Source organism: Barbus barbus (genome assembly GCF_936440315.1).
Source record: "Barbus barbus genome assembly, chromosome: 5".
NCBI classification, from domain to species: domain Eukaryota; kingdom Metazoa; phylum Chordata; class Actinopteri; order Cypriniformes; family Cyprinidae; genus Barbus; species Barbus barbus.
Genome location: NC_136733.1, coordinates 6,081,728 through 6,103,755, shown reverse-complemented (window position 1 = coordinate 6,103,755; position 22,028 = coordinate 6,081,728). Strand labels below are relative to the sequence as shown.

The following is a 22,028-nucleotide window of genomic DNA, read 5'->3' as shown; positions in this document are numbered from 1 at the left end:
AGATAATAATTTTGATGTACTCTGCCTGACTGAAACCTGGCTTAAACCAAATGAATATTTTGGTCTAAATGAGTCTACTCCACCAAGCTACTGTTATAAACATGAGCCCCGTCAGACTGGTCGTGGCGGCGTTGTGGCAACCATATATAGTGATATTCTCAATGTTACTCAGAAAACAGGATACAGGAGGTTTAACTCCTGTAATACTTCTGCTTAATGTTACACTGTTAGATACAGTATGCAAAAGAAATCTCTCCTGTCTCTTGCTCTGGCTACTGTGTATAGACCGCCAGGGCCATATACAGATTTCCTAAAATAATTTGCAGATTTCCTCTCAGATCTATTAGTTAATGTTGATAAAGTGCTAATTGTCGGAGATTTTAACATTCACATTGATAATACAAATGATGCGTTAGGACTTGCGTTTACTGACCTAATAAACTCTTTTGGAGTCAAGCAAAACGTCACCGGGCCCACTCATCGTTTTAATCATACACTAGATTTAATTATATCGCATGGTATTGATCTTACCGATATAGATATCGTACCTCAAAGTGATGATGTTACGGATCATTTCCTTGTATCGTGCATGCTGCGTATTACTGATATTAATTATATTGCTCCGCGTTATCATCCAATCAGAACTATTGTTCCAGCCACCAAAGACAGATTCACAAATAACCTGCCTGATTTATCTGAACTGCTCTGTGTACTCATAAATACACATGAACTAGACCAAATGACTAGCAACATGGGCACAATCTTCTCTAATACATTAGAAACTGTTGCCCTCCTCAAATTGAAAAGATTAGAGAAAAACGTACAGCGCCATGGTACAACAGTTATACCCATTCTCTCAAGAAAGAAACTCGTAATCTTGAGCGCAAATGGAGAAAAACTAACTTGGAAGTTTTTAGAATTGCGTGGAAAAACAGTATGTCCAGCTATAGACAGGCTCTAAAAGCTGCCAGGGGAGAGCATATCCGCAAACTCATAGATAATAACCAACACAATCCAAGGTTCTTATTTAGCACAGTGGGTAGATTAACAAATAAACACACGCCACCCGATCTAAATATTCCCTCACAGTTTAATAGTAATGACTTTATGAATTTCTTTACTGATAAAATAGATAACATCAGAAATACAATATCAAATGTAGATTCTACTGCGTCTAGTATTTCAGCTTCATTCATCGCGCCCAAAGAAAAACTGCAGTGTTTTACAACTATAGGACAGGAAGAGCTAAATAAACTTATCAGTGCATCTAAACCAACAACATGTTTATTAGATCCTGTACCCACTAAACTACTGAAAGAGTTGTTACCTGTAGCAAAAGAACCGCTTCTCAATATTATTAACTCATCGTTATCATTAGGTCACGTCCCAAAACCATTCAAGCTGGCGGTTATTAAGCCTCTTATTAAGAAACCACAACTAGATTCTAATGAACTGGCAAATTACAGACCCATTTCAAATCTTGTTTTGAACACCCTTCACCAACCACACAACAAATATGTCCACTTCTGATAGTCACACTGAAAGTTGACAAATTAAACAGTTTAGCGAGAGTGATGTGTACTTTAATGTATTTAAAATGTGTTTTAAGAGAGTTTCAGCCGAAAGAGCCAAAAGTGCCTACCTGTTTCTCTGCTGATGAATATGAAAGGTTAATATCAATTTCATCAACATTTTATTAAAAGCAAGGGATTCATTTCCATGTTCATGAACAGAAAATAAATATAAAACAATTCTGTACATTAAGTGGCTTTTCAAAGGCTTTCAGATTCATTCACACCATATTATAACAACACATGGAAGGCAAATCATAATACAGGAAGAAAATAGGTAACTCAAATAGACTACAAAAAGTAGTCCGTTTCAGTTAATCCATGACAAATAATATATATATTAATAATTTACTAATTCAACCCCATACTAAACCTCATCATCACATAATATCATTATGAATCTAGTACATACTTCCCATATTTTATTCATCTTCAGTCAGTGAGCTGATGGTTTGATCACTGTAGTAAGATAAAAAATAATATTAAAAATGAGGGTTAGTTACAAGCATCATGCATCAGTCATAAACATATTCATCAATATGAATAGTTGTTTAGCTTCTTAAAATAAAAGTAACTTCATAAATATTTAGGAATTATACATAATCCATAACACTTTCTCAAGTTAAAAAAAAAATAAAAAAAATCTAACTTTTGAGGCATTTGCTTATTTTCTTTTACCACAAGATGGCAGTGAATTGACTTGAAATATATTATAATATATATTCATACCCTCCAATAATAATTGCTCAAATAAAAAAAACAAAAATGCTCAATTTCTCTACTTCCAAAATACTGAAGATTTACATTTCAAAATGACTTTTTAATGCTTCTACGTGAAAATGCCATCAATTAGCCATTACTCTGCTCTTCAGTCAGCCACAAATGACTAAAATATTGACCAACTAAAGCAACTCAGTCAGTGTCTGAACTGCACGATTCAGTGATTTGGAGCCAGTTTTGGAAAACTCACTAATCACTTCTTTTTTGATTCAGAAACTAAAAGCTGTTTGGTCAATTCAGTCGAAGCACTGTGAAGCATGAAAGTGCAAACTTAAATTAGCTTTTATGCACATTCACATACTTTCCCACAATCAACAACACTTAAGTCTTTTCACAGTCTCTATTTTTGTTTGCTTGTTTTTACAGATTTCTCAACACTTTCAATAAATACATCTGTGGAATTACAACAGCATCTTCAATTAAAAAAAAAACAGCGGAATGTAAAGCAGCCCTAATGTCTTGATTTTGTTACAGTGCTGTCAGCAGCTAAAAGATTAAAGCTGAACCAAAATGCACTTGCGATTAAGAAGGTGAAAGATACAGCGGCATCTGCGCGACACTAGGAATACTATCAATGGACACGGACTAAATACCGCTGACAAGCTCAGAAAACACGATATCAAAGAATACAATCAGAGTCTGCAGGTCTAATTAAGGCAGTAGACGAGAAACACGTGACAATGAGAAGCTTGATTTGAAAGTCTGGCATAGGAAACAACAGAGCGAATTCACTAAACACCAGCACCACATTGCATTATCTATACCCTACGTCCAACTTAACCTGGTGCTGATATGAGGCTTATTATAGAATCCACCAGATTCAAAGGTCAGCAGCATTTGCTTGATACAAATAGCTAACACTACTTCATTACTGCCTGGACAAAGCAGACCATCAGTGGAGTTTAAAGGGATAGTTCACCCAAACTCCAAAATTTATTTTTAGGCCATCCAAGAAGTAGGTGACGTTATTTCTTGACCAGAACAGTAAAGAAGATTTTTAGCTGAAACCACAATGATTCATAAAATTGAGAGTCAAATACAGCATATCATACAACACAAAATTAATACCTGTGGCTCCCGACGATTATATCGAGGTCTTATTCAAGTGAAACAATCAAAACTGAACATCATTTACAACATTATATGTAATCCAGAGCCTCAGGCATGCAGAAAAACTGGGGCCAGTTATTCAAAAGTAATCTGATCGGATTTTGGCCATCAGAATGGCTCAAATCTTGAAAATGGGTTGTTCAAAAGAAAAAAAGGATTCTGAATTCGGATTAGATCACAAAATCCAATCTTGGTTTTGATCTAGATTAAATCTTCAGTTTGTGTTGTTCAAAACATTTTAGTAAGACTGAGATCATTTTGATCCAAATAAACGGGATTATTCTGATCCCAGCAGAAGGGTGGATTTCAGGAACAAAAATGTAATAAAACTTTAAAACTGGTCCAAAAAATACTACATTTGTAACATGTAATAGATCCCCAAATCCCCGAAAAGCTGTCATTATCAAACAAAAATATTTTATTTGATTTAAAGTTTTTGTTTTTAATCACTGATCGTAAACTACAGTGGCACAATCATCAGAGACGGTCCAGTCAGAAGAAGTAGTACATCTTGGATGGCCTGAAAGTGAGTAAATTAACAGCAAATTTTCCTTTCTGGGTGAACTATTATTTTAATATGTTAATATAATCTGATGTCTCTTGCTTTTGTTCCTTCGTTGTATTATAAATCACTCTGGTTATAAAGTGTCTGCTAAATATATAAAAAAATCAATTGGAGAAGGAGGTTATAACTGACTGTACTTTCAGATCCAGACATTATTTTTCCTTTTAAAGAGCCGCTTCAGGCATTTGGATGCTGTACAGTCTCTGTAAAGTACATCAGCTCTCCTGCTGTTTAGATATTTTGCTAAAATAGAAAAGATCAAACTACTTATGTTTTTGCACCTGATTTGTTAAATTAATTAATTTTGTTAATTAGGTGCTGAAATCTGAATTCGCCCAGAGAGTTGTATCCCAAGTATCTGTTCCTCCAATCAGTATAAACTCTATCAAACATCATGTATCATTGGCTGTAAAGCACAGGAGGCGTAAATCTGCACCGTATACTGAGATGGCACTTGTGTTTTCATGTCTCACATGCGTCACTGTGTGCACATTTCTTCATCTCATGAAAGAGTCAATCTAAAACACTCCCCATCAATCGTCCTTTCTCATTCGGTCCTCGTTGCGTGTGTTATTTTTATTTTTTTTCAGGAGTCTGCAGCCCCTGGCTCTCTCTCCTCGTCATCCAGCTCCTGTTCGTCAGACGGGAGCTGCACACGCTGCTCGTCCATTCGCTTGGCCTGAACTCTCTGGATTAGGCTGAAGAAATCCTCGTCTGGAACGGTTGGCGCCCGCGGACCCCCTTCAGGAGGAGAGCAGCGCTGGTCATCTATCCTGGACGACTGAACAAATGCACAGAGAAACAGTCAGTTCACAAGGAAGTGTTTTTATTTGACACAAACAGACATGAGCTACTTGTCCAGCAGTGCTGGGGAGCAACTAACCAGCAGCAGCGATGCCACAAACATGACATGATTTACTAACTTAACATGATTCACAACTTAACACGTTTTCCAGAAGGTTTGTGCTGGCAAGCTGTTCAGAACTACTGAAACAAACTCCAAATGAACTGTTTTGGCTAGATCAAGTCAAAATGACTTAATTCCCATTCGTTCTTTGATTTTACTTTAAGTATATGAAGTTATTGATATACTATTATATTAGTGTTATGTACTATTATAATATTTTTTGTTTATATTTTGAATTAACTTTTATTTTCCTACACTGTTTTCATTTTAATTTAAATTTTACTCATTTTATTTTGTCCTTTTGTTTTCATAATTGAGCATTATTTATATAGTATTATAGTTTTATGTAATATTTAGAATTTTTCTATTTTCTGATTTTATTTTAATTTGAGTTTTTGTAATTTTTCTTCTTTTTTTTTCTTGGCAACTGAAATAAAATAAGTTGAAGTTGAAGTACTAAATTAATTTTAAATTGAAATCTACAATGTAAATGCAAATAAAGCAAAATAAAAACATTTAAAAATGACAAAAAGCACAAAACAAAATGACAAAAACCTAAATTAAAATTAGAATTGTTGCCTTGGCAACTAACTGAAATTTGTTGAAGTGCTAAAACTGAAATAAAAATAAAGATAAATAGAAACATTTGGGGGAAAATAATAAAGATGACAAAAGCACATAAGACTGCAAAAATTCAAATTAAAACTGAAAATAAAAAAATAAGATATTCAAAATATGCTTTAATAATCTGTAAATAATACTAAAACATGAAAAATTACAAAAACTTTTTAAAAACTTAAACTCAAATTAGAAATGTAACTGATATAAAATATGTTTTTAATTGTTCTATTTTGCATTATTTCAGTTTTAATAATTGTAGTACTTCAACTTAAAGAGAGAGTTCACCCAAAAATGAAAATTCTGTCATTAATTACTCACCCTCATGTCGTTCCAAACCTAAGACCTTTGTTCAAGATATTTTTGATGAATTTCGAGGATTTTTGGAGGAACTATACTTTTAAGTTATTTTATTTCAGTTAGCTCCAAACTTCAAATTTTAATTTAAATTACGTATATTTATTTATTTTAGCTTCAATGCAACATTCTTTTAATAGTTTTAGTTCATAGCCTTGACATTGGGACCGCCGAACGCACTCATAATATAGAAGGATGTTTCTGGGAGCTCACTGGAGTTTAGAACAGAACAAAAGTCACTGAGAAATCACACCAGACGAATTTAGCCTCAATGCATTTCCGTCATAGATTTCACTGATAACTGAAGGCTCTATGTCTCACCTGGCATTTGATGAGCATGTTGAAGAAGTCGTCGCTAGGCTCCTGCGGGTCATTCTCTCCACACAGGTGGCCCAGGTTATTGTGGGTGATTCTGAGTCCGGGCAGGTTACTGACGCTCACCCTCTGATCGTCCAGACGACGGCTCTGAGAGCTGGCGATCAAATCGAAGAGCTCTTCTGTTTGAGGAGACGTCAACAGACTGGCATCTGAGAAACAGCACAAACAACTCGTGCTTTAAGATTTTAATCTGTCATCATTGTATACAGATGATGAGCTTCATCAGCTCTTTGGACAAAAGTGGTCCTGACTGAACTGTTTTTCAAGCAAATTAGGAAATGCAAAACAGTTACAAAAATTACTAAAACTTTCAAATTAAAATAAGAGGGGAAAATGCAAAGAATAAAATTAATTCAAAATATTGAAGAAAAAAGACCAGTAAGGTCCCATTAGTTGACGTTAGTTAATGCATCGACTAACAACGAACAATGTATTTGTCACTGAATTTATTAATCTTTGTAAACGTTACTTAATAAAAAATACAGCTGTTCATTTTGAGCTCATGTTAGCTCAGGTCCATTACATAATATGAACAGATACAACTTTTGTTTTTTTAAATGTATTAATGAATGCTGAAAATAATTAATACATGCTTTAGTTTACTACATTATGATCTAACAGTGAAAAAAAACTTCTAATGTTAACAAATGCAGTCTCATTGTTTGCATTAATTTGCATCATAAATCAGCCACTTTCACAGTATGTAAATAAAGCAGAGGGAATATTCTTTAAAATGTATCCATAATCGTACGTGTTTGAAATAACATGAGACGAGTAAGTGATAGCTGTGTGATCTCTTCCTTTAAGGAACATTGAGATCTCTTGAGTGTCAGAGAGATGGTGTGACTGACCGATCATGTCATTAAGTGTGTTTGGATCCGCTCCTCCGGCGTTCTCTCCATTGGGCGGCTCGTCCAGCTGACAGCGCTGGTCATCCATACGGCTGCTCTGAAACTTACTCAACAGGTCAAAGAAGCAGTCCTCATCTGACGCGTCACGAGCCAGTTTCTGCAGAAAACACACATCAGAATATCAGCTCATTGCTCACCATCAGCTGTAATCATACCAGCTACATTCACAGCATGATATCAGTGTGCACGTTCAAAAGATAATTATGTCACATTCATCCATCACTCTTACAGCCATTGGTCTGTTATAGGGCTCAAATATGACAAATTCCTAACATGTTTTGTGACATTCACCACATCATATTACTGAAAATGCCTTATTATTACGAGCTTATATGAATGAATTTCGGGTTCCTGGTCATGTGGTGGTGTATCTATTAGTAAACGCTCATGTGAGCTCTTATCTACATCTCAACAGCTCTGTGTGCGCGTGTGTGTGTGTGTGTGTGTGTGTGTGTGTGTGTGTGTGTGTGTGTGTGTGTGTGTCACGATGACCTTTCAGTGGTCGGATGCACACACACTAAAACACTCTCCACAGCAGGGTACAGAAACCAAGACCAAAACACTCAAATACAAAAACTAAAGATCTTGAAAGATTCATAACTAAAAATCAAAATGCCTTTTAACACATTTCAGTCATCCTGATTCAAAGGTCACCTTAAAACCAGTGGCACATTAGCTGCTGTTTGATTCAGTGATCTGGAATCAGTCAATAGCAGGGTGAAATGAGCGTGCATGAGCGACCCAACCCTGTTCAACAACACTTCCACAAACCAGCCACATATAACGGCACATTCCACCATAACAACCGCTGTCCTGTATCAGCATGCATGCTAATAACATTCAACCACAGTTAGACAATCTATCATGACAAAGCTTAATCGTCACATCCCAACTCATCAAGCAACACAAGACCAAATCACATTCAGGCTCAAATGTCCTGATAGCACAATCTTACAATGCAACGCAATATAAAGCCAGCAGATCACTATCATAGTGAGACTAAATATGAATAATTATGGAGCGATTCATTAATCCACAGCCGACCATCCAATCACAGACATTTCTCGCTCTGTTCCATCAGTGTGTGTCCAATCTTTCTCTCTCTCTCTCTTTCTCCATCTTTGTGCCTGACTGTGGGAAAACAACTCATTAATTTGACTCTGATTATGGGACGGTTGGGGAAGGGAGGACGGATTTTAGGGTCAATAATGACCAGAGACTGTATAAGCACACCTTCAAAGACCGCAGAATGTTAAAACACACGATCACATACAAATATATGCAAATACAAAGTCATGCACAGCAAAGCCTCACATTCTTCAGCCTGTATGTCTGTCACCTGTCAGCGTCCGGTCTCTGCTACACCTTCCCTTGACTGCTCATCTGTCTCTGTTCAGCTCTCACTGCTGCTCATGCATTTACTTCAATAATTCAGTTACACGGAGGGTGAGATACAGGGAGAGAGAGCGAGTGAATGGACCATGAAAGGTCTTTGTCCAAATAACATCATCACGGTTTCCATAGAAACCCCTGACCCTGGTGTTACGGCCTTCGGTCACACGCATAAACCCTAAAACAGCCACCGACACGGTGTGTGTGTCGAAGGTCGAGGACTGGGTCGAGGACTAAATTGCATTACCATGTCAACAATGAACCTAAAATTAGCCAAAAATGATCCTAAAATAATGGCAATTATGTGTGAAGCCTCTATGCAAAATTACTGCTTTTGTATTGTAAACGTGTTGAACAAGGTGCAATTAGGATCAAATAAAAGAATCAAGCAGCTAAAACAGTATCAAAATAGTAGTCTAAATCTACTTATAATCTGAAACAATATACCAAAAATGTTGTTACTACAAATATTACTATAATGTATAAATACTTTTTGCATTCCAATAATTTGGTAAAATAATGTCACAATGTAATGTAAGATGATAGTTGTGAACAGGCATCAGCAGCAGGAAATTATGCACACTGAGACATATTTTCATATATCCCTCGTCCTCTGGGAAAGTCACATGCATTAGCAGCCACGCAGCTGTGTGAGTATTGATTAACAAAGGAACACAGAGAGCCACGGCTATCAAGTGAAACCTTTAGTGAAGCACTTTAAAAAATAGATTGAATTAAAGCCCTGCAGACAGACACATCTGCAAACTTACACTCTGACAGTCAGCAAAAAATAAAAAAAATATTAATCTCATTAAAACACTGCTGCACTAGCAACTTTATATATATATATATATATATATATATATATATATATATATATATATATATATATATATATATATATACACACACTACGCTACGATTACACGCTACAAGCGCTACGATTAACTTCAAATCAAAAACACAAAGATCCAGTCAACTCAGAATTACGCTTAAAGCACTCAGAACTTCTGAAACAATACAAAAACACACTGAGACAGAAGAAATTGGATCATTATAACAACACACTTCAGAAGATGGAAAACACAATTGATCAGGGTCAGTTCTGGAGCACTTGGAACAGTCTAAACAATACAAAGCCACAAGAACTAGCCATACAAGATGGTCAAATTTGGAAAGATTATTTTGAGAAGCTCTATACACTTCAAACTGACCCTCTGAATAATCCCAACCAGTTAAAAGTCCTTGAAAAATTTAACGCTCTTGAATCATGTATCAAAAACAACTAAAATCCACTTGATTATCCAATAACCCAACAAGAACTTAGTGGAAAACTGAAATCCCTCAAATGTAAGAAGTCCTGTGGACCTGACAACATAAAAAAAGAGATGATTTAAAAAAAAACCTTCAGATTGCACTACTCAAACTTTTTAATTTGACTTTTTTAATTCAGGCGTTTTTCCTGAGGTCTGGAACGCAGGACTCATCTCTCTTATCTTTAAAAGTGGAGAATAAAAAGATCCAAATAACTACAGAGGGATATGTGTAACCAGTAATTTGGCAAAAGTATTTTGCTCTATAATCAACTCTTGGATTTCATCTTTCTTAAAGCAGCACAATGTCATCAGCAAATCTCAAATTGGCTTCCTCCCTAAACATAGAACCACTGACCATATTCACGCACTACACACATTAATAAATCAACATGTACACCTAAAGAAAGACGGAAAAATATTTGCATGCGTCATAGATTTTAAGAAGGCTTTTGACTCCACTTGGCATAATGGATTGTTTTATAAAAATCATTCAAAGTGGCATAGGGGGTAAAATATATGACTTAATTAAAAACATGTATAACCAAAATAAATGTGCAGTAAAAATTGGTAAAGGACAGACTATTTTTCTCAACAGCGAGGAGTGAGACAGGGCTGCTGCCTCAGCCCGACTATATATCAATGAATTGGCCGATCTGCTGGACCAATCAGACAGTCCAGGACTACAATTCGACACAGAAGTCAAATATTTACTGTATGCAGACGACTTGCTAATTCTATCTAAAATACCAGAAGGTCTCCAGAACAACCTTGACATTTTAACTAAACACTGCCTTGATTGGAACTTCAGAAAAAAAACAGAAATCTAGAACATTGTAAAAGCCCGCAGGGCACTGCACGCCATATGAACAAAATTATTCAAAATAGACATCCCCATCAGAATCTGGAAAAAGATTTTCAATAGTGTCATACTGCCTATTGCCCTGTATGGAAGCAAGATCTGGGACCCAACGAGTAACTACAGCCATAAAGACTGGCACAAAAACCCTTTAGAAGCTCTGCATGTAGAGTTCTGCAGAAGCATCCTTCATGTGCAAACACGCCTAATAACACCTGCAGAGCGGAGTTAGGCCGTCTCCCCCTAAATCTAATCATTAAAAAAAGAGTTTGAAAGTTCTGGATTCACTTAAACTCTAATTCTGAAGATTCTCTTCATTTTAAAGCACTAAAAACAAAAAAATGAGTGCCCAAAAAAGTCATCTTTGTGTATTGGTGTTAGATCTGACTTACAAAGCATTCAATATCACCAACCCTGAAAAACCTGTAAGAATCAAAGAAATTATGAATGAAGAGAAGGAGACATACATACAGCATTGGAAAGAACAAACCAAAGGCCAAAGTCGTCTCCAATGTTATCTGAAACTCAACAGAGAGTACAGTCTGGCTGATAATCTGATCTCAGTCAGGAATATAACTCACAGACATTTACAGACTGAGTGACCACCAGCTGGCCATAGAAAGAGGACAACATAAAAAGACATGGCTACCTAAAGAAGAGCGAATCTGTAACGAATGTAGATCTGGATCAGTTGAGACGGAGGAACACTTTCTCCTCCACTGTGACAAATACACGTCCTTAAGAGACGCACTGTACAGTCAAATACAGCAGATTATTCCTGAGTTCCAGTCACTCCATGAAAATTACAAATTAAGAATATTACTCGGGGAAGGACCTGCTTCCTCTTTGGTAGCACAACATATTTATAAATGCCTCAAACTAAGAAGTAAAGCGTGAACACATCTGCATTAGTAGTACCATTAATGTTTATATAAATATATATATGGATGTATTTTACATGTATTTTGTTTTGTTTATTTATGGATATATATTATATATATTTTTTGTTTTTATTCTGCTATGTACAATGCTTTGGCAATATGTACAATGCTTTGGCAATATGTATCTAAGTATGTCATGCCAATAAAGCAACATGAATTGAATTGAATAGATAGATAGACAGACAGACGGACAGACAGACAGACAGACAGACAGACAGACAGACAGACAGACAGACAGACAGACAGACAGACAGACAGATATTAGATGTTCTTATTTGTTACACTGTGTATTTAAGTTTATATTATTATAATGGTTTTATTCTATTATTTTGATATTTTCATTGTTATTATATATCTCTATATATATTTCAAGCTTTGGCAATATTGTATTTTTTACAGTCATGCCAATAAAGCAATATTGAATTGATAGATAGATAGATAGATAGATAGATAGATAGATAGATAGATAGATAGATAGATAGATAGATAGATAGATAGATAGATAGATAGATAGATAGATAGATAGATAGATAGATAGATACTCACTGGAGGTGTGACATGAACAGTGATGTCATCCGTGTCCACAGGTGAGTCGAGCCAATGTCTCTCATCTGATGACTGACTTTCTGCGTAACTTTTGCTTCTGCTAGACTGAGACAACTGGTTTCTCGACCTTCTCGAAATACCATCAACATCCGGAGCATCTCCATTCTGCAGCACAACAGCAACATACATCAGCATCACATAAACATCACATCAGCCACACATCATGCTCACATCATCACATCAGCATCACATCAGCCTCAAATCAACATTACATCAACATCACATCCAGAATCACAGCAGCATCACATCCACGTCATAGAGCATCACAGCAGCATCACATCCACGTCATAGAGCATCACAGCAGCATCACATCTATATCACAGCAGCATTAAAGCAACACGTGTCTGTGTTTCTGCACGACCATGATTCTGCCAAGCAGGACATGCTCCTGGATGAGAGTCCATCATTTGATGCTGACTTTAGGGTTAGGGTTTGTTTAACAGGCATTTAAACTAAAAAAGATTTTGACTCAGGTTCATGTCCTGCATGGTAAAACCCAGGTCACTCAGATGTTGAGCATGTGACCTTTTCAGAGCTGTATTTCCACAGGTCCACACTATCCATGCTGGCTTTCTTGATGAACTTGGGTCTGGCTCCTGTTGGAGAAAAGAAGCAAATACTGATGATTATTCATGTAATATCAATTTACAGACTGCAGACATGTACTTTTGGACAGCATACACTACAGCATTACTTCAGCACTGAAATAAGCTGTCACATCATGGTTAGGAAAGCTGTCTCATACATTTGTGTATATGGTATGTTACTCCACTGAGAGCTTTCTTAATTCTTTAAAATAATTATTTTGAAAATCAATCAAAAAGCAGATTTCCATTGTGAAAAGACTATATAGTGTAAGAACTAGCCCCACTGTAGTGTTATTTACGAATTGATATACTATTATAGGTTTTAATAATATTCTGAATTTGATTTTTATATTTTTTGGTTTCGTTTTCATTTTAGTTTATGTTTTAATAGTGTTGCTGTGGGGTTTGTCATTTAAGATATTTTGTTATTTAAAATAAAAAAAATGTAATTTTGAAAATACAGTGTCTACACTAATTTCATTCACTTTTATTTCAGATTTTCTGATTCAAATTTTAGTACTTTGAATTTAACTAAACAAAAATGTTAAATGTTAAATTAATTTTTTATTACATGCATGTATATAATGACCCTGCCCTGCTGTCCCATGTACTGAAGCGCTAGTGAAGTGTTTAATGTGGTGTGTCAGTGTTAGTTTGTGCTTGTCATCTGCAGATACACATACTGTTTAGATATGATTCGTCTGAGACTGTGTTACCCTGCACTTTAAACTCAGATTCAGACGGAGAGAGATCCGCATCCTTCACCCCTAGAGCCTCCATCAGCTCCTCCACATTCATCCTGGATGTCAGCTCTCCGTTCCTGTCTCCGATCTGAGCAAAATCCACAAAGTTACACGCATGCCAAGCAGGACTGTCACTGCTGAATGGGGAATCGGTGTGGCCTCACCTCTCTGGAGATTTCCAGGTGTTTCCGGGCATGATGCAGAGCCTGACGGTGCTTTCCCAATGACACATAAGCATTACCCAGACTCCAGCAGGCCCGGCCCTCCCCGACTCTACCAGACACACAGAACACACTACTGCTTAGAGTCGCACTGATGTGAGAATGTGTGTGTGTGTGTGTGTGCGTTTTTGTGACAAATGAGGACATACATTTGTATAATGACACAGGTATGACATAGGTATTACAAGGTGAATGTGACTTATGAGGACATTGCCCCATGTCCCCACTTTTCAAAACGCTTATAAATCATACAGAGTGAGTTTTTTGGGGGAAAGTAGAAATGCACCGTTTCCTGTGAGGGCTAAGTTTAGGTGTAGGGTAGGTGTAGGGCGTGTGTGTGTGTATATGTGTGTGTGTTCACGGCTCACACCTGTCGTTGAGCTCCTGAGCGATGAGCAGGTGTTTGAGGTGATATTCTATGGCACGTTCATACTCCTGCAGCAGTGTGTATGTGTTTCCCAGACTGTAACACGCCTGAGCTTCCATCACCTGATCCTTCAGCTGCCGAGAGAGCTGCAGAGTTTTCCTGAAACAGAGCAAAACATCTGTGTAAGTACTCAATTTTCATGGAAATATTGCTAAAATTTAATTTATTGCTGTGATCAAAGCTGCATTTTCAGCATCATTACTCCAGTCTTCCATGTCACCTGATCCTTCAGAAATCATTCTAATATTCTGATTTGCTGCTCAAGAAGCATCTCTGGTTATTATCACTATTGAAAATGTTATGCTGCCAAATATTTTTGTGGAAACTGTGGTATATTTTATTTTTCAGGATTCACAGATGAATAGAGTTCAAAGAACAGCATTTATTTGAAATAGAAATCTTTTTTAACATTATAAAATTCCTTACAGTCACGTCTGATCAATTCAATGCATCCTTGATAAATAAAAGTAATACTTTCTTAAATAAGAAACACCACACCTCTCCTCAATAAGCCTTATGATAAACATATTCTCAAAAGTACTATTTAGTTATTAAGTGTAAAATTGTTTACAATGACGGGGAAAATACAGAGTGTGCTAACATATAAATACATGACAAAAAAATGTCTAAATCAAGGCATTAATGATTTTATGTCTCTCCCTTATTTGTGAGTTTTAACACACAACCAGAAGCGCACAGTAAATAATCCATAGATGTATGTAAACTACAACTGTGACACATCCGTTTACTCTTTTATTTTATTTTTATTTTTTCATTAATTTATTTTGCTTGAGTCTGCCTTTATGTGTGAGTTTTTCTTCTTGTTTGTCACAAGTGAAATTTTCTGACGATGCTCTTTAATGTCCTCCTGTTTGTAGAAAATAATTTCTGTTTCTTTAATAAACAGCTGGTCATGCGTGACACATCCTCTAGATGGCGCTGTAGTCGTTGTTACCTGTAATACTCAGTGGCTGCATTGAACTGGCCTAGGAAAATGAGAGCATTGCCTAGGTTACTGTATGCTCTGCGCTCCGCGGCCTTGTCGCCAAATTCCTTTGCAATGGAGAGACGCTGGAAAAACAAGGAGGGGATGTGTGTTACTCTGAAACTCTGTCTCAGCCACAGCAGAGGCTTCACATCAGTACACAGTTAGATGAGTGAATGAGCTGATGGTTAGTGGCGTTTGGCTTGTACCTCTCTGTGGAACTTGATGGCCTCAACAAAATTACCCAGCAGGTAATGAGTGTTGCCAAGGTTACCGAAGGCTCTTCCCTGTGAGGCTCGGTCTCCCAACTCCTTCACCAGGGAGAGATTCATCCTGAAACAGAAAACTCTCTGCATTTCACTTTATTCAAGTAAAAACACATTCATTTCCCCATAGAAAAACTGATTTTTAACTATAACACCCTCCTGGGAAAAAAAAAGTGATTAAATGTACTGAATATGCACTTGTAGTGTACTTAATGTCTATTATATTGAGATGGTCCTCACTGCAGAACACAAGATCCAGGGGGTGTGGTTTGATCTAGATCCAATTCCTCCCACCTGTATACCTAAACCTACCCATCTCCACCCCCTGATCCCTAAACTCACCCATCCCCACCCCTAAAACTACCATCTCCACCCCCAAGATGTGGATCCAACCCCGCCCCCTGGATCTTTGTTCTGCAGTGAGGGGGCTACTGATTATTTTTTTAAAACTGTCCTTGCAGATAATATATTAACTTAAATAAAAGGCCACTTCAGTGACTTCAAGAGAGACACTTTCATGAATGTTTCTAAACACACTTAAGTACACTTTTTTAAAAAGTGCACTTTGTAATAATGTTAAAATGTTTTATTTAATGTTTTAATATTTTTTTTTTTAAGTAGTACACTTATTTTGACATGTTGACTGTAAAAAAAAAAAAAAAAAGTTGAGCCAACTTAAAATTTTAAGGCAACCAGCTTCAGCAGATTTTTGAGTTTTCTCAACTTGTTGTTTTAAGTTTATACAACAAAAAGTTGAGAATCTCCTACAAAAATAAGTTGAGAGAACTCAAAAATCTGCTGGAGCTGGTTGCCTTAAAATTTTAAGTTGGCTCAACCTTTTTTTTTTTTTTTTTTTTAAACAGTGTATACTAAAGGGGCAATCGTGGCCTAATGGATAGAGCGTCGGGCTTGTAACCCATAGGTCGTGGGTTTGAGTCTCAGGTCCGGCAGGGATTGTAGGTGGGGGGAAACGGCACTGACAAACAGGAGAAACACTGTGCAACGAGACAGTAAGAATCATTTACCATGGATTTATTTTACTGTAACACTAACTGCACCACGCTATTGTGGCATAAATGAGGGATATATCAAATTGTATTGGTATATTTTTAATGTAGACGTGTATTAAGGAGTAATGGAATATAATTTCAGTATTTTGTGATTAAGCTAGTTTGTGCATTTATACTAAATGTATTAGACCACTGTTCTACAAATACCTAGAACCATGTAGGCCAAGTTCATTTTTTTATACCAGGGTATTGAGGTGCTATAGGCCTGTGTTTTTACTGGTTATCATTATGTATATATGGAAGACCAAGGGTTAATTGTAATGTTCATTTTAACTCAAACAGTCAGAATAATTCAACCATATAAAAATGTGTTGGCTTTCCTTCTGCATCCTAACAGATGTAATCCTGCATTCTCAAGCTACTGTCAAATGTGCACTTTTAAGAGACAAAAAAGTAATATTACTAATATTGCAGCCAGCACTGCAAACTGTGCTGAAGATACATGTAATCAAAGTCACGCAATACAAACCTGTTTCATGATTTGAAACAATAGCCTGTCACTCATTAGAACAGGGGTCACCAGACTCGGTCCTGGAGCACCAGTGTCCTGTAGAGTTTAGTTCCAACTTGCCTCAACACACCTGTCAGCAAATTTCTAGTATACCTAGCAAGACCTTGATTAGCTAGTTCAGGTGTATTTAAACTCTGCAAGACACCGGCGCTCCAGGACCAAGTGTGGTGACCCCTGCATTAGAGCATGCAGAAACTAGGAAATTCATTTTTCAATTAAGATATTTATTTTGTTAATGAAAAATAACTGGAAAAGTGTCAAGAATTCAAAGACGTGAAGTGTTTATGTTATGTTCTCAGCATAGTCGTTTAAAACCACAATTATTAAAATCTGGCTTCCACAACTTTCACTTAGGAGCAAAAATCTGCCTTTAAACTTGAAAGAAATAAAGGTTTGAAATGTATCATGATAATTATTGATATCGACTGATATGAAACATTTTATTGTGAAATTTTTTTTTGGCCATATTGTCCAGCCCTACTTTCAAGGGAACTGACTGACTTCAGAAAAGTTTTGATGCCATTTTCATTTAATGCCTGATAACTTGATAAAGTGCAGCCATCACCGGGGAAACCGCTGTATTTTTGCCGTACAAAAGACGCCAGAGACCTATTGACAGAGAATGAATGTGCATTTGCAATAAGCCTGTTAGTTGTTTTTTGTTCAGATCAATACCAAAATCCACCCATGATTTTACGCAGCAAGCACGCAGAGCTGTAAATAAAAAAAAAATTTAAAATATGGTTTATAATTTTATAATTTTTTTGTTTTGTGAAAACCTGTATCTCAGCTGTAAATCATGATATTGGTTTAATATGTTACTAGACATTGCTCTATCCCGCTCATACCATAGAAATTTAATTTCTGCAGATCTTAAAAAAAGGTAACAAAAAGCCTTAAATTTGAATTTAAAAATTCTGCAGATACCATGTATGCCTAAATAGTTAAATAAAATTCCTTCCTTTATATTTGTTGATATTTGTGTTTTGAAAAGGAGGAAAGACTGCATAGGGCCCAGATGTTGAAAGGAGCCCAGAATGGGGGTCCAGAAAACTCACTGGAGGGGTGTAGCATGGGTCAAAGAAGAACACGGTACACTCTGACAAGGAGCGGTTCTAGATGCTTTTTCTAGACCCTTTTTGTTTGTTCAATTTGCACACTGAAAATGGGCTGGAGCTATTATGTTTTAACTCTCAAAGTGCACCAGATTACTGCATTTAAATTTAAAATGTATAAAAAAAATTATCCTGGGGTGGCATGCACCCGGACCCCCCAAGAGGGAAACAGGGGGTATCATATCATGCTTTTTTCATGAGCACGATATGAGCCCCCAACCACGTCCATTAGCCCCTTATGTTTTGGCCGCAGCCACAGATGTTTTCAAATCCTAGAAACGCCCCTGATTTTAACAAGCAATATTAGATGTGTGTCAATATAACGGATCGGTGCATTTATTGCATTAATAATGTCACTCGCAGCTCTTAATTAAGTAATTAAGTAATTGCTTTAATAAGTATTTGTGTATATTACTGAAGAAGGTGGTACATGATCTTGGTAAGCAGTTTGACAACATCAAATATTTTTCATCAGAAATTGTGCTCATTAAAATACCAGCAGACATGCTAATCCAGCACAAATTGGTGCATGAGATGTCACCAAAATGAAGCATTTGAACCTAAAAACTAAATACCAAAATGGGTGGGAACTGAAAAAGGTCCACTTTTGAAAAAAAAAGAACCCCCCCCCCCTTCCATTTAGCTGGCTACGGGCCTGTAAAGTGCATGTAAAGTAATTAATTATAATTTTAAATGTAGTGTGTTATTCAGTTACATTTCAGTAACAATTCAGTTAATATATTTTTTAAAAAGTACTAACTCCAATATGAATGTGTAATTGAAAATATTTTTAAGTACATGACATTGAAATGACATTAAAGTATGGGCTAAATTTAAGATTGCATATATAAAATGTATATATATATATATATATATATATATATATGCATTAACATAAATGAATAGCTTAATGTGATATATATTTCTCAGTCATACATAAATGAAACTACTTTATGTACTAATAAACTGAATGTGTTTTAAATGCACAATAACCAGGTTTATATTATCTCCATCAACAAATCCTCCTATTCTAACTGAATAGTGCTTGTTCTACAGTAAGCCCTACTTTTTAACTGAATAAATGTAATTGTTTTCAGTTGTTTGCTGATTGTAAAAAAAATATTTAACATCAAATAAATGCAAATATTTAATAATAAACTATGCCGTGATTTTTTTTTTTTTTAGAGTGCATAAATCTGACCTGTTTCAATGATGTATGACTGACAAACATGCATTGCATTAATGTTAAAACTGTGCAATGTTTTCCTAGTAAACAGACACACAGAAGGAGCTACTAATGACTGTTTGAGGCTGTGTGTCCTCCGTCTGACACCTCTGGTCTCTCTGCGTCTCATTTATGTGCAGTTTAACCGTCTGGATCTGCTAAATGTCGCTGTTAATAATGAGCTGCGCTGCAGTCGGGCAAACAGGTCTCGGTGGGTTCTGCCTAATGATGCTCAGATGGTTCAGTAAACTCTCTATTGCTCCTGTGTGTGTGTGTGTGTGTGTGTGTGTGTGTGTGTGTGTGTGCTGGACTCACTCGTAGAAGGCCGTGGCTCGCTGCAGCGTGTCTCTGACATCAGGGGGAAGCTCTCCGGGATCCTGTGAGACGCCCCAGAGCTGCTGCTTCCCTTTGGCGTGAAACACATTCCCCATGTTATACAGAGCCCTGGCCTCTCCGACCTGCACACAGCAGCCGATTGTACACTGCTTATAATTTTTCATTTCTTCAATTCAACAGACTCAACAGTGCAGAAACCTTCGAGAAAAATCACACTAGCTCTGCTCTGAAACCAAGTGTGCCGCATAACTAGGCAGCACTTTATAGTCAACATGAGATCAAAATTATGAGATACATCACATTTAAGAGGTGCAATAGCTTGCAAATGCTACATTATGACATTAATTGTACTGAATGTCCACTTGTAGTTTATTTAAAAAATATATATTTTCAGATATTATAATATTAATGAAATAAAAGGCCGCTTAAGTGTATTTAAAGACAGACACTTTCATGACTGTTTCTATAAACACACTTAAGTACACATTTCAAAAGTACACTTTGTAATCGTCAAATTAAAAGCTTTGTCAAAGTGCATATTAAATCCTAAAAAAATAAGTAAGAGTCTTTTAAAAAAGCTATTAAAACACCTGATAATAATTTTAAAGAAGCACATGTAAAGCACTTGATTATAATTTTAACTGTAGTGTTTTTTGATATTGCATTACTATTAGTTACTATAATTTATAAGTTACTATATTTTACACTAAATTACTACTAAATTGCAACTTCATTATTATAAATGTGTAATTACATATGATACAATACATGATATACAGATTTGAATAGAAATTACATTAAATAATATTTTAGTTTATCATAAATGTTTGTCAGTACATTCAGCAGAACTGTAACCATATTTCATAGACAATAGAAGTAATTATGAAATTACATAAAGACGTACTTAAATACTGCTTAAGTGGATCAAAACCCTCTAAAGTTCAGCTAAGTGCATTTAATATCAATTTAAACTACAATATACATACAATATTTTTTATTGAATTGCAATTAACATGTATTTTCATTATCCCCAAAAAATTATATTCAGTTTTCACTTGCATATATTCTAAAGCATATTATTTCTGTAATAAATAGTCACTAAGTAGGTTTCACAAGAGTTGCTCCAAACTAGCCTACGTTACACACCATAACATGTATTCCTCATAGTCAAGGCAATCCCAGAATCCAAGGTTTACTTTATACTTGTGCAATTATCAGATTATTTTACCCAAAGGGACATAGATTGCATTCAATGTATTTTTATCAGCTCATGCATTCCCTGAGAATACAAATGCAAATCTTATTTGTGGTTTGTTTGGTTATCAAATCCATCAATGTGTGCTCCAGTAACACATTCAGTCTCCATTCAGTAAGAAACAAAAATGTATTTCTTCATCTAGTAATATCTAATAAGGACATCTTGACAGAGGTTATCTCACCTTATCTCCTTGTTCTTGAGAAATGTCCAGGTGTCTCTGACAGCACACAGCTGCTTCATCATAGCGGCCCAAAACCTTCAGAGTGTTTCCCAGATTTCCGCTGGCTTTCCCTTCCCCAATCCGTTCCCCGATTGTCCTGAATTACAATGCAACTCTGTATATTTTCATTGAATACAAACTTGCATGAAACTGAAACTATTGATGACTATAAATGGCAGTCATATTCACTGTTCTCACCGAGCGAGTGTGAGGTCGTGCCGATGGTACTCCAGGGCTTTGCCGTACTCCTTCAGGTAGAAGTAAGCATTGCCCAGCTGGCTGTAAATGGCACTGAGGGTCTTGAGATCTTCTGTTCCCACCTGAACAGCAGCTTCAAAGAACGCTGTGCCACCTTTAAAATCTCCTGCTTTACACAGTCTTTCCCCCTCCAGCGCCAACTCCAGACAAGATGCCTCCATCCTGCAAACACAAGGCATTCAGATCCTATAATGAATAAAAACAATGGGCTTTGTCAGGAAAAATGCCATAATGCTGTCACGTTTGGTGAAAGGCTAAACACAAAATTGCACACTAACATGGCTGGACTTATTAAGAACTTAAAAATCCTCAGAAAGCAAATGAATATGCATGATTTACATAAGAACTGTGTGTTATCTTGGCATTTTGAACAATGAACAAGTATCATGTTGAAGCTAACAGCTACATAGATTTTCAGATGGTCAGAAGATGAGGTTTGTGTATTATAATAATGCCAGCTGGTTTCCATTATGTTTCAATTAGGTCATACATGCAGCA

General features: G+C 36.2%; 1 protein-coding gene across 3 annotated transcripts in view; it reads right to left on the bottom strand.

Annotated features, from left to right (window-relative positions):
* Nucleotides 1-1,677: 1,677 nt before the first annotated feature.
* LOC306869746 (G-protein-signaling modulator 1-like) overlaps nt 1,678-22,028 on the bottom strand; it is a 32,851-nt gene continuing 12,500 nt past the window's right edge. The window contains exons 2-14 of one of the 3 annotated variants that reach the window (XM_079416642.1): nt 21,471-21,692; nt 21,234-21,369; nt 19,774-19,916; nt 15,481-15,604; nt 15,242-15,357; nt 14,230-14,385; nt 13,803-13,911; nt 13,612-13,726; nt 12,834-12,904; nt 12,249-12,413; nt 7,138-7,294; nt 6,230-6,435; nt 1,678-4,807 (exon numbers count right to left, since the gene is read on the bottom strand). In XM_079416642.1, coding sequence (XP_079272768.1) covers nt 4,613-4,807; nt 6,230-6,435; nt 7,138-7,294; nt 12,249-12,413; nt 12,834-12,904; nt 13,612-13,726; nt 13,803-13,911; nt 14,230-14,385; nt 15,242-15,357; nt 15,481-15,604; nt 19,774-19,916; nt 21,234-21,369; nt 21,471-21,692 — 1,915 coding nt within the window. In that variant the 3' untranslated portion in view covers nt 1,678-4,612. Of the gene's footprint in view, nt 4,808-6,229; nt 6,436-7,137; nt 7,295-12,248; nt 12,414-12,833; nt 12,905-13,578; nt 13,727-13,802; nt 13,912-14,229; nt 14,386-15,241; nt 15,358-15,480; nt 15,605-19,773; nt 19,917-21,233; nt 21,370-21,470; nt 21,717-22,028 lie in introns of all 3 variants that reach the window. The other 2 variants (XM_079416641.1, XM_079416643.1) reach the window with 2 other exon arrangements.